Source organism: Neolamprologus multifasciatus, chromosome 7 (assembly GCF_963576455.1).
Source record: "Neolamprologus multifasciatus chromosome 7, fNeoMul1.2, whole genome shotgun sequence".
In the NCBI taxonomy this organism is placed as follows: domain Eukaryota; kingdom Metazoa; phylum Chordata; class Actinopteri; order Cichliformes; family Cichlidae; genus Neolamprologus; species Neolamprologus multifasciatus.
In genome coordinates this window covers 34,396,748-34,410,235 of record NC_140445.1, presented here as the reverse complement: position 1 = coordinate 34,410,235, position 13,488 = coordinate 34,396,748, and the positions used below count along the sequence as shown (strand labels likewise).

Here is a 13,488-nt window from a genome sequence, read left to right as displayed (position 1 = left end):
AACGGTGATGAAAATCTGTATTGTTTTGTCCTAATAATGCACACAGTGCAGGGATGTGAGATGCGATTCTTGCCCATGAAGCTTCATGCTGCACTGTTAATCGCTGGCTAAGGGCCCTTAGCTGTAAGTGCCATCAATTATTTAGCAGAGGAGGCACAAAACAGGAAGGACCTCAGCAGTTAATCAATACATCTGAAGATTCACTCGCAAAATATACAGTTATAGATTCATAACACGCTACTGCTGTCACTGCCAGTTAAGAAAAGAAATGTCAGCACGAACAGCATCAGATGCAGCGGGTCACCGCGGCTTATAATTAGCTCACAAATCAGATTTTTTCCTCAGGAGTGCTTCCATCAAAACTCATTAAGAAATGAGTCAGAGACAGAGATGAACAGGTCCTGCATGCGGTGATAAAGGCTCTATTATTTACTGCTGTTAATTCTGGTAGTCTGGTTCTTGTTTGTTCAATGGGACACGTCCAAAATGTCAACCTCAGTGTTGTTTCTCGATTTGCCAGCCTACAGCTACAGCTAAAGCATACGTCTTTAATTAATAAAAAAAAATATCAGTGCACAATTTAATTTTGGATTTTCTCTAAAGTAATTAAAGATGTATGCTGTGCAATCATTCTACCCTGGAAAAAGAACAGTTCAAAGAAATCATTACAAGCTCAAAATCATTCTGAAATTCATGCGCATGATGGTTATAAGTAAATGTTTGATTATAACTGTGTCTCACATGGTGATATGACCCTTTAAAGTTTACCCAAAAGGCATGTTTTCAAGTTTGGGGTGAGTCCTGTATCTCAGAAAAAAAAATCAGCTTATTCTAAAGGGGTGAGGTGGGAAGCGCTGACTACTTTTTCATTACTTATAATTTAAACATCAACGGGCCCAGGATAGATCCTTGTGGGATCCCTGTGGATTTTGCAATTTGACAAATTGAGATTTGTTTAGAAATATACGGTTATATCAGTTTAAGCATTAAAAAACATAAGCTAGATGTGGAAAAAAATAAAGTGAATATAAAGACGCCAAATTTCAACCCACTACTATATACAAGGAAGGTCTGTAACTTGGAAAACGTTAAAGCTATTTTACTTTTAAAAAATCAGCCTATTCTGAAGTTGTATACTTCATCATATGCTTAACCTCCTAAGACCCGAACTCTTTCATGGCATGCATTTTTAATTTTTCTTTGCTATTTGGGTTGATTGGGACCTAAAGAATGTAAAAACAAAGGATTACCAGATTTTTATTTATTTTTTACCTAATTTTTGTTTGTGAGAAAAATGAGATCCACATATGAGGACATTTGTTTCAAATTTTGATAGAACAGTGGCAGTATAATCCTCGTAAGTGCATATCAGGCCCTTGTAGAGAAAACTTGTATTTTGGTCTAGATGTCCCAAAATGTGATGTCCACATATGTGGACGCCAGGTCTTAGGAGGTTAAAAAAGTTCTCATTTCAGTTTCCCATTAAAAAAGCTTTTCAAATATTGAACTAAACCAAATGCAGTACCAAGTTTGGGATTTTCTATATGTACAGATGGGTGGCAAATTAAAGGCAAAGCCAACAGTAAGATTCAAAGACAAAATCAACTGGATCACAATAATTCATCCTTAAGAGACTAATGTTGCGTTCAGACCAAACACAAAGCAAAGTTTTCATGCAGCTCAGTTCATTTTAAGAATTTATGCTATTTTCCCTGTCTGATGTCAACAGAAGCAAACCTGTGTTTGTGTAAATATTTCAATTTTAAATTTGCCTCACGCTACAGTGCGGATTCGCCCGACACAACTTTATCTGCTTTGTTAAGACTGGTGTGATTTCCAAAAGCCAAGAAGCACATCAAGCTAGATGTTGGCCAGTTTGTTCGTGCATTTATTTTGTGTTTCTTATTCTGTTCTTTTTCTTCTATCTAATAGTAGCTTATTTTTTTCCCGCTATCATAATGTAGCATGTTTGCACTAGTCGTCTTGGTTTTCAATTACTTCTAGTCTTCTTTTTGCTCATCTTTTGTCTTTCTCCTGTCTCTGTGGCCATGTTTGGTAATAGAAATTGACAAAACTTTTGTCTTTTTGTTATTTCCTATTTTAATTTGAAGATAAGCTTTCTTTTATTTCCTGTTTCTGTTTCCCTCCTTTGTGAATGTCCGCCCCACCTTCATTGTTTTTACCTGTGGCTAATCTTGTGTTTTATGTGTTTATGGCATCTTTTTTAAATTCAAGGGTACTTTTAATAATATGGCTTGATGCTTTATTCACACACCAACAAATAGGTAAAGAAAGTTTGCTCATCTACGATGAGTTGTCACTGTGGTTAATTTATTCCAGCTGTCTGCCACACCTCTACATTAAAGTTAAAAGGAAATGCATCGGTGTCTTCCTCCTCTCTTCTCTGTCCTCATGATCCATTTAAGACATCCTTCATCCTGGGGTACTGAGATTAACTTACACAGTCACAGGGAGAAGGACTGAGGAGATGAGGAGGCACTGATTAGAGAAATGGGAAAGAAGCCTTTAGTCCTGTCTCCGGTTTTCTTTTTGTCAGAGAGTCGCCTTTTCTCCCTGTTAGCCTCCTGTTTCTAATTTCTGTCTTCCGTGCTTTCACGTTTCCCAGTTTTTGTTTTCTCCTTTTGTTGCTTACCGTTGGACTTTGTGTTATCAGCTTTGTTTCTGTTTGAGTTTTTCTTTATGGACCTTATCACCAGCAGTGCACAAAAGAAGTGAAAAGTTAATTAAATACAGAGCAGCTGCAATACAAGAATAAGAATAAGCTGCGAGTCCTTTTTAACATCAACACTGCAAAGCTTTGTACGAAGCGTGTTACTCCTTCTGTTGAAAACCCAGATTTATGTAGTGACGCCAGCTTTACATCCAACAGACAGCAGAGAGGAAAAACCCAGTGACACTCACCCTCTCCATTCGACTCCATCCGGGATGCCGTGTTGACAGTATCTCCAAACAAACAGTATCTGGGCATTTTCAGCCCCACCACGCCGGCACACACTGGGCCTGTAAAACAAACACTAAATATAGTCAGATTTTACCAAGGAAAAACAATCATCATACCTGGGAAGCTCTGTCATTACCACACCTCAGGGGAAATGTTAAATATGAAGACAGAGGTGTGAGTGAAAGGAAACTGCTCTAAATTACAGTGACGACACTGAGTGCCAACCTATGCACGTTGGATCGTTTCAGCTGCTGAACTAGAACATAAACAGTGCCTCTATGAGCTGACGCAGTCTAATACTGTGCAAGAAGCTTCTTATAAGTTACGTCAAATTAAAAAGAACAAAACAAGGGGGCCTCTTGTGCTCATTTCCAGCTCCTAATTTCTACTCTTGGACTCTGTACTGGAGGGGTCTTTTTTTAGACATTTTAGACATTCATCTGCTGTCTGAAGTAAGACATTTTAGCTCCTCTCCTTTTAAGCTAACTTTCTTCATCAGCCACTTCGGAGCACAGAGTTGCTGAGATGACCATATTAGCAGTGTCCTTTTTCATTGACATCATACGGAGCTAAGAGTAAAAAAAATACTCTAAACAAAGCATTTAGAGCTGTTCAGCTCACAGAATCTATTTGTACATATTTCATTGTCATGTTTAAGATGAGCCTCCACCACTCTGGCAATGCATATATGACAGAAAATGAGTAAAAGAATAACATCCCCTCCTTTAAACTCCATCTGTTTGGGTATTCGAAGAATGGAATTTACAAAGGCTCTGGATACTGTTAGCTAATCTCACGCCCTGGATAACACATGTTTCTTTTATAGTCCAAAAACTATTAATTTATTTTTTATGTTTTTGCCAGGATACACATGAAGAATCACTCAACAGTTATTAAAAAGCATTTAAGTGGGGGCGTTCGGAAATCAGAACCCGGAGACTTAAAGAGACACATGAGGCTGACTAATTTTATTGCATGAAAAGCAGTTAGAATAATTTAGCCTTTCTACAAGCGCCTCGCTCATCTAGTTTTAGAGGAGTGAGTGTGTGGAGACAGAGAAATGTGCCTTGCTTAGTTCGCAATAATGTCTGAACAAGCTGTCATAGTTGCAGGATTCAGGTAGCCTGATTCAGCTTTTTGAATCTTTGATTTGTTCAAAAAGGTCACGGTCGTTCTTGTTACCAGGGAGCTTCCCATCTGGGGCCAATTAACTTTCGATAGACTCAAAGAGCATTTAATAATGAGATTGTGATCTTCTGCCACGGTGGGGAAAGTAGCCACATCAATGGAATAACAGCAACAGAAAAAAGTCTCAAAAAAGTGGGCGAGCATGGAAGAGACCAATGCAACTGTACCTACCGCTTTTTGTTATTCAGTTGTCCCATATGTGATCTGATTGGGTATTGTCGACTTATTTAACCTTTCTAGGCAATTTTTTTAGGGTTTCCGATAATCACTCTGATCATCGATGACCCTCAAAGTGATTGTTAACTATTTGCTGGTCTTCCTATCCATGGATTTAATCTTATTATAATTGTACTATTATTTATTATTAGCGTAGCATTAAATTTAATCTGCCAGTCTGTAATTTCATGTTGGTGTCTACTGACTGTGATTGCCTGTTCAGTACCATTGTTTCCTCCTGCGCCTTTCTTCTGCCACCAGTCAAAATGACTGGGAGAGAATGGATCATCTCGACCACCAGCTGGTGTTTTGTAGTGGTGAAATTGACGAGCAGTGCAGACACACCAGCACAAGTACAAAATGCTGGCACTGGTGGTGGTCACTTGCATGGCCTATATCACCAAAGTCATTTTATATCATAGGCCACATACAACCCACTTTGATCTTAAGTGGGCTGGACTAAATAGACTCGCCTTTCTGTCAGCCTAAGGAAGTTTAACTACGTATTAGCTATCTATTATAAAAAAAAAAAAAAAAAAGTTTCTATATTAGATAGTGGAAAAACAGGAACTTTTCTGTCATCAATTTTGTTATTTATTACATAATTACCTTCCTGTAGTATAAATAGCAATGTCTAACCAACTCTTTATCAGTAGGAAGAATTTATGAAAATACAGTTAAAAATCCAAAGTTGTTGCCTTCTTTCAAATTTTTCCACTGTCATCCAGAATGGAGTGCTTGCAGGGCCAGTACTGACCCCCAGGCCTTTTGTTTGGCACTCCTAATAATGTTTCAGGGTTAGGTAAATTACAGAATGTTCCCTGGGAGGGCTTTGGGGTATACCCTTAAATCACATGTGTCAAACATAAGGCCCGGGGCCAGAATCAGGCCGGCAAAAACTCCAATCTGGCCCACTGGAGATCTTTGGAAAATGTGAAGGAGAACATGCATTTTGGACTTTTAACTATATTTTCATAAATTTTACAGCTTGTCCTATTGATGAAGGCCTCAACCATAGGTGTCCATACTACACCAAAGTAATATCAAAGTAATTACCAAAGTAATAGACAAACAAACAAACAGTTTTCATTTAAATTAAATAAATACAAATAATAAGAGAGGAAAACAATGTTCTAACATGAGAAGTTCTGTTTTGTATTCATTGTAAACACTCTGTGTTTTTCTCTGTAAACTATATCCACAAATACTCAATAAAAATATTTTGAATAAATTAAATAAATACATAAAATATAATTTTTTGTTAATTAAAAAAACTTTCTGCTTTATAATTAAAGGACAGTATGGGCAATGTGTCAATGGAAAATTGTACTTAGTAGTCAGTATAATCTTTTAATAATATAAGTTTGAATATGGTAGAATACTGCATGTAATCATTTGTGTTTAGAAGTATGTAGTTGGTCTCATCCTAGGAAGTCTGTAACATTCCAGGGTGTTCTGGCTTTCACCCCCACATCCTAGGAGCATGGGAAAGTTCGTACCTTGTTTTATTGTTTTACGGTAGGATAAACGTAGTTATATCTGTTTCCAGTCTAAGTGCTTTTGTTTAGGGAAGTGATTTATGGGGTCACACTCTGACCCCACACTCTGACACACACACACACACACACACACACACACACACACACACACACACACACACACACACACACACACACACCACACAAGCACCCACTGAAGTGTATAAATAAAGGACCAGGGCAGTCCTCAGGGCCACTCTCTGAGACTCACTCTTGGGGTGTGAGTTCTGAGAGATGCCCTTGCTAGCAAGAAATTCTGTGTGTTTCTCCTCTCTGATTCTCTGCTGAAGAAGTGTTTTAGAATATATCTCTCAACACAATGAGAACCTTTAATTTAACACAAAGAGTCGTGCTGTAAAATTTCTTCCATTAAGCAGAGCAGTGTTTCTTTATCATATCGTAAAACTGAGACATGCTGTTGATATTGCATTTCTTTATATTGAGATATCGCAAGGTTTAAATGCGCAGCTAAATGGATTTGCACGGATGGCCCTGATGTAAAATGAATTTGACTTCCCACTCTTAAATTGCAGGAAAAACATAGAAGAAACAGTAATGCTGGCACAAATAACAAATAATAATAATGGATACCCCTGTGACCTCCCTGCTGCTGATAGTATTGGATATTAGAATAGAATAGAATAGAATAATCCTTTAATTGTCCCACAAGGGGAAATTTGGTTGTAACAGCAGCCAGAAACACACATATACACATATTGACTGGATATTGACTATACAGAAGCTCCCAACTCTAATATCAAGGATAAGGCTTCCTGTTCCATCCAGCTAACGGTCCCTGTTTAGAAAAGCACATCTAATTAAAGCAAAACTATTGCGATGACTGTTGATGGCATTTCATTACAGATGTAGTCACTCATTTGCTCTTCATATGTTCATGTTTACCTGCATGTTACTAAATCCTGCTGCAAATGCAAACCTTGAAGCTTCTGGTACTAAAACTGGACCAAAACATGTTTTTGTGGTGAAGTAAACAAGAAAACTGGAACCCTGCAGGTTTTACATTTTCCACTGGCCACCACCTTGTGAGTTAGGACTCACCTGTGTGTATGCCTATCCTGAGTCTCAGCTGGTCATTGGGTCTGTGTCGGATCTTGAACGTTTTGACCTGCTCTAACAGGGCCAGCGACATCCCGGCGATCTCTCTGGCGTGGAGTTTACCGTTCCGCACCGGCAGCCCAGACACTACCATGTAGGCGTCGCCGATGGTCTCAACCTGAGGGACCAATCACAAGAAGATCAGTTTTAACCTTCGAGTAAATAAGTCAACTAATTATTTCTATGAGCTGCTGTGATGTTTTTACTTTTAACATTATCTGCTTTGATTTTTGCCTATAAAAGTTGGTTGAAAGGGAGATAAAACTGCTTATTTCGGACAGAGGATGAAGGGAGGGGCTACACACGTCCTTCTTATGCAAAGCTAGTATAATAGACTCCTCACTGATTATCCCGACGTACCTTGTATACATCAAAGTTGTCGATGATTGCATCAAAACACGTGTACAGATCGTTGAGCAGCGTGACAACCTGTAGAGAGAGAAGTTTTCATGATTCTGTGTTTTCAGTGCAGCAAGAAAAGATAAGAGGTGGAAGTTTTTAGCTCATATCCTGTTTCTCAACCCAAAGCATTATGAGTTAATGAAAAATGTAGAAGTGCACGCTGTAAATCCAGCACTGGGCGCCCTGTTTTCTTTTGTTGAAAGGCTGACAGACTGGGAGACGAGCGTGTCTGTAAAAACCTCAGAGCCGCTCACATTATTTCTGTCCCTGGACGATTTCCAGGCTTTGAGGCTTACTGAAAAACACAAATACGAGACGATAAATCAAATCCACAGATGGAATATTACAAACGCACAATCTGTCTTAAATTTAGGAAATTGAATTGGCTCGTAATAGTCTAAATGTAGCGGTAATCTCACCGGCTGGCTGTTTATTCAGAGGCCATTATTATTATTTGGGCTTCATATTAGATGTTCGGTTTTTTATTCCTTTTTTTTTTTTTTTACAGCTGTTTTCTGAACCTAAAAAAACCCCCATTTGAAGCAGGGACATTTGGTCCTGAGTGAACTGTGATGAACCAGGATATAATTTCCGACCTATTTGTTGTCAAGTTCTTGAGTTTTCTAAGTATTAGGTTTTGCTTGGGAAGTGGCCAGGAAGCATCTGCGTGGCAGCTGGATTAAGAGCTTATTGAATTCTCTAAATATTAAGAAAAGGTGCTTCAGTGCTTTGTTTATTACCTCCTTTAGCAGAGGATGCATTAAACAAACCCTTTATGAAAGAAAAGCTCATGCAGTTGCTTAATTCAAAGACACATGAAATTAAATGACTAGTATAACCGACATTATGTAAATTACAGCTGTATTTTCTATCTTATGGTAAAACCTGATAATATGAAGATGTGCTCTCTATAAAAAATCTTTTATACAGATTTTATATTTAAATATTTTTTTTAAAATTACATCTTATAAAGCTCCGGGCCATGGGAGCAGCAGTCTAATGGTGAATTTATGTCACAGCGCTTGTGTCCACTGTGTAGGTCTACACAGGGAGATTTAAAAAACGTGCTTGTGTGCAGTTTCCAAAAATCAGCAGCACATAGCTCGACACTGGACGAGTGTAGGTCAGATGCTAATTGGTTGATAAGCTAAAGAGAACTGAGAAGGGAGCGACAGTGGAAGTTACCACGAAGAGAAAAAATCTCAAAGATATTTAAAAAAGCACCTTGAGAAGCACAAGGTATGGAGGGCCACGGGTGTCAAAATAAATTAACGAAATACATCAATAAATAGTGAACAAAATGTGCAAATAAATTATTAAAATTGAAAATTTATCAAATGTTTTAAAACAAATGAGTTTATAGTGATTTATACATGTAATTATTATTCCCAATTTTAATTAATTCATGACATTTAATTTATTATTTAATTATGTATTAGTTTAATTCACTTTGGCACTTGTGGCCCTCCATAGAGCAGTGAAGAGGAGACGAAATGGGGACAGAGAGAGATTGGGGGAATTCACGCAGTGACCGGCTTCAGGTCAGCGTCACATTTAGCTTTGCAGCATATGGCTGCCTCCTGGACCTGTAAGCCAAACCAGCATCCAAGAAATAAGGACATTTCTACAGAATGTCACTTTCTCTGCCATTTGGGAATCTGAGCTCCTGCACTGACCCTCTCACAACCTGTAACCCGGTGCACAACAACACCAGAGCATGGCGCGAGCCAGCAGCTGTGACTCATTTTTAATACAAACCTCCATTCACAAAAGTGATAACGACGAACTGACAGTAAACAGAGATGTCTGAATCTCCTTCTGTCCAACCATATCCTTCAGGTATTCCCAAGACGTTCCCAAAGCATAATCTCTCAGCTGGCTTGTGTCCTAGCTCTACCCAAGTATAGCCTTACTAAAATCCCTCACCTAGGAGGGGTCAGGGCCCTCATCAGATGCTCACGCCATTTCAACTGTCCTCTATGTGAAGGAGTAGTGGCTCCACACTGAGCTCCTCCCAAATAACCAAGATCCTCATTCTATGTATGTGTGATATATGTGTCGTATCTATTAATCAGGCACTGCAAATTATTTAATCCCAACACTGTCTACTGTCACCAGGGAGCAGTGTCACAAACAAGTTGTCTCTGGGCTACTCTTGCTCATGCTGTTGGACCTTTAGCCAGCTGTGGAGAAGACAGAAGTTACAACATCTAAAAAGACCTTCCTTGTAGTAAAGTGAAGCTGAGTGTTACAGAAACCATGATACTAATACCTGACTGCATACCGACTTTGCTGTCGTCGTGGAAGTACAAACGCAATGTGTGAAATATTGTGGAAAAACCTGAAAACACCCTTTGATTTATGTGTATATATGTCACTGAGTGAGCTAGTGGAGCATCAGAAACAAAACAATGACCCACTCATCACAGCGTTGCTCTTTGCTGTGCTGCTGATCAAAGCTCTGATAATTACAACTTTCAACACTAGGAGTGAAATATTTCTTTTAACATAGTACTCCCGGGTTAATTAGTGCTTTGTTTTGTCTGGAAATGTGTTGGTACTCTACTATCGTATCCATATGTAATTGATTTTATTTCATATTTTACTATTGAGAAGCACTTTGGTGTACCTCTGGTCTTTAAATGTACTATATAAATAAAGTATTGATTGATTACATGATTTAAATTACTGCTTCTCTGTGGCATTTACACTGTAGGAAAAAAAACAGCTGCCACTTAAACACCAGATTAATGATTTCTGTGGCCCGACACATATACCTGTAATCTACACACAGTATATTTATACCATATATAGCTTCATTATAGAGAAAATCTTATGGTAGGCAAGACAGCTGACTCCTTCATTTTACTGCAGAATCCGCACTGGCTGACTCTGGGTGCAGGTGACATCCATCACATGTCCAAAAAAAGCACTTTGGGTGAATGATGATCCTCAGGAATAATCTACAGCATTCTGAAAATGGCTGTTTGGGTGCACAGAGAGCCGCTATAATTACAGGTCAAGATGAGGTGAAGAGTTTGATTGACAGGGGGATTTTGGCATTGTGTGTGTGTGACCTGACAGGATTGGCTCCAGAGCTTAACCAGGGCTGGGGAAAGAAAAGAGTTCCTTCACCTCCGAAGTACATTTTTTTATTAGAAGGAATATAGATGTAATATCTGAAACTACTTCTTCTTTAACCCTTGTTGTCTTCTAAGCAATGCATTTCTTCTTTATATAGAAATTAGGTGTTTGTAAGCAGTTATAAGTATTTATTGTGTAACAGGGAACAGTTTTTCCTTTGGGTATCAAGCAAAGGGGAAAGGAATGTGTATCTGCAGTTCCTCTAGTGGCCACTTGGGGCTGGCTCCCCCCAAAAATTGAATTCCCATGGAGTCTCATGTTGAAATGCCCAACTTTACTATTGCTTAGCAATCTACTATTGACCAAAGCAATCACAGTTATGTTTTTCCATTCAGGACTGTATAAATATACATCTTCCCCAACTGGTATACCACTTTCCAACTAGTTGGGGAATAATCATTTTTCCCTAGTGACTGGTGGTTGCCAGTAGGTTGCCAACCAGTCTCTAGGATGATGCGCTAACACAGCAGAGGTAAATCCATCATCTACGAGATCCTGTAAAGGGGATGCGGCCACAATTAAAACATCTGTGCTTTCTCTGCTTTCCATGTGAAAAGTCAAGATGTCTGCTTTGGAAAAAAGGTCTACAAGGCCTTTTTTATTCTTTCTTTTTTAGCTTTGTCAAATAACATAACCCTTTCTTCCGCACACTGGAAGAGAAACATATTTTTGTTTTTTTCTCAGGGTGATTCCAGTTCACCTGACTGTGTGATATTGTCCATTAGCAGACATATCTTCCAGATGAAGTCTAGAAACCACTTTGGTATTTAAGTGAGAGGGAGATATGTGGTGGCATAATGTGACTCAACTCTGAGTCAACGTACTCTACCATCTAACAACTGTACTATTTTCAGTCGCGGACTATGTGTGGGAACACACACTATGAGACACACTGTAGATGGAGACCCGGTGAGCACTTTTCATGCATGAGTAGAGAAGGGAGAATTCACTGCAACTGCGATCACGACCACTGATTTCTTAAAAGCTTTAAGATTAGCTTGAAAGTCAGAAAAGTTAACACTTTAAATGCTGTCAGAAGCAGACAAAACTGAGGTTTGCGATGAGGCAGTGATCGGCGTCTACCTGTAGCGGCGTGCTCTCTGCAGACATGGATGTGAAGCCCACGATGTCGCTGAAGTAAATCGTGACACTGTCGAATGCCTCTGCCTGCACGGTCTCCCCTCTTTTCAGCTGTTCTGCTACAGAGCTGCATAAACAATGACAGAGAGAAAGCAAGAATCAGAAAGGAGGAAGGAAACAAGATGTATATATTTTAATTATGTTACGTTTTTGAATTAAAATATAATCAAAGATATGTTTCTTTGAATCACAATTACATCAATGCCCCGGAGTCTCAATTATAACCAGATGTCAGTTTATCTTTGCTAATTCTGCTGACGCTAATTTCCTGTTAATCGAATGATACCAAAGCCAAAAAAAGAAGTTTACTCAATTCACACGTGTGGTGAGAAATGAAATGTGTCCTTCCTCTCAGGCCTTTCTCTGACAGTCTGGCTTTGATGGAGGGGAAGCAGGAAAAAGCAGATAAGTGGGTAAGAAAGATGGGATTTTTTCTTGTGGTGTTATCCAAATGCCTAAACTCGCTATCACGTCTGATCTGCCGGCTCACTTTAATGAGCGGTTCGCCTGTCAGTTCTCTGTGTTCCCTTTCATCTACAGTGAGATGGCACCGCGGGGAAATGTGTATCCGTTAATAAAATGCAGCACTGGGAGGAATTCGGAGTCTTTAATTAATACAGGGATTTAACACAAATGACAAAGTGTCATTGAGACACCCAATTTGTTGTGTTCGAGTTCACTGGGAGTTTTAAGCTTTTGGCTGTGGGGCTAAAAATATGAACGCTGTTATTTTTTCTTCTTTCTTACTGTGGTAAAATTTGATAGAGGAGGTTTTCAGCTTTCCGTTTCTCCTCAAGGTAAGCCTGTGTTCGCTCCTCCACCAGGTTCTCCAGGTTGTTGGCGTACTGCTCCATCCTGGACAGCAGGTTGTTCAGAATACTGGTGCTGCCCTCTCTGTTGAGCACACAAACAAACACACATAACATGAACATAACATTTAATATAGTGCCATCCATTTATTTCCCAATGCTCGTCTGGTTCTGGGTAAGCAGTCCCTTGCTCTTCTAGTGGAACATGGAGGTATTCCCAGGATAACCCAGAGACAAAATCTCTTGAGGATGTCCTGAGTGAGCCGCGACATCTCCTCCCAGCTGGACATGTGGACCTATGAGGCGTCAGATATCCAAACCACCTCATCTGATATCTTTCAATGACTATGTTTCCTAAGCCTAGTCCACTTACAAAGCAATTCGTTCATCATGCATCATGTTTTGTAGCTAATGACTGGTTAGTAGTGGATATTTCAGCCAGAGGTTGTCTAGGGAAACCTCTAATGTATTTACCACCTCCTCATTTGTCAATTAAGAGTATCAATCACTCTCACTGGTAATTGCTTCAATCACTTCAGTCAACATGGACTTTGCATCACAAGCATTTTTTTCACCCATCATTGCTTTTTGTCACTGGCAATCTACGCCCTGTGGCTGCCACTTTGCTGCTGGTCCCTTCTTGTGTTGATGCCCTTCAGAGAAGGGAAGAAGAAACTGAAGAGGAAGACAGTTTCAGCTGTTGTTGTCCGCTTGCAACCCTGCCAATGAGTCACAACCTTCAGCCTGATTTAGACTTCTGCGGTGTCTCTTTGAAGAGCCTGTGACATAACCTACGCAAGTGGCTGACGTCGTTGGAGGCGTTTATGCTTGTGCTGGTGCATTATGCGTATTGCGTGTGCAATTACCTTGTTGGGTGTGTGGTTTAATGTAGCTGCAACCTAGATCTTCTGCTGAAGGATAAATCCCCATTTAATGCGGTGGAGGGGTTTGCATGCTCTGATCTCAGGAGTTA

At 39.4% G+C, this 13,488-nt stretch overlaps 1 protein-coding gene across 2 annotated transcripts in view; it reads right to left on the bottom strand.

The window, feature by feature from the left end:
* The window catches only part of npr2 (natriuretic peptide receptor 2), a 92,264-nt gene that overhangs the window by 2,417 nt on the left and 76,359 nt on the right, over positions 1-13,488 (bottom strand). Inside the window, exons 16-20 of one of the 2 annotated variants that reach the window (XM_085169233.1) lie at positions 12,454-12,600; positions 11,650-11,773; positions 7,381-7,449; positions 6,964-7,138; positions 2,923-3,021 (exon numbers count right to left, since the gene is read on the bottom strand). In XM_085169233.1, the coding sequence (XP_085025359.1) occupies positions 2,923-3,021; positions 6,964-7,138; positions 7,381-7,449; positions 11,650-11,773; positions 12,454-12,600 (614 nt within the window). Of the gene's footprint in view, positions 1-1,273; positions 3,022-6,963; positions 7,139-7,380; positions 7,450-11,649; positions 11,774-12,453; positions 12,601-13,488 lie in introns of those variants that run through there. The other variant, XM_085169232.1, reaches the window with a different exon arrangement.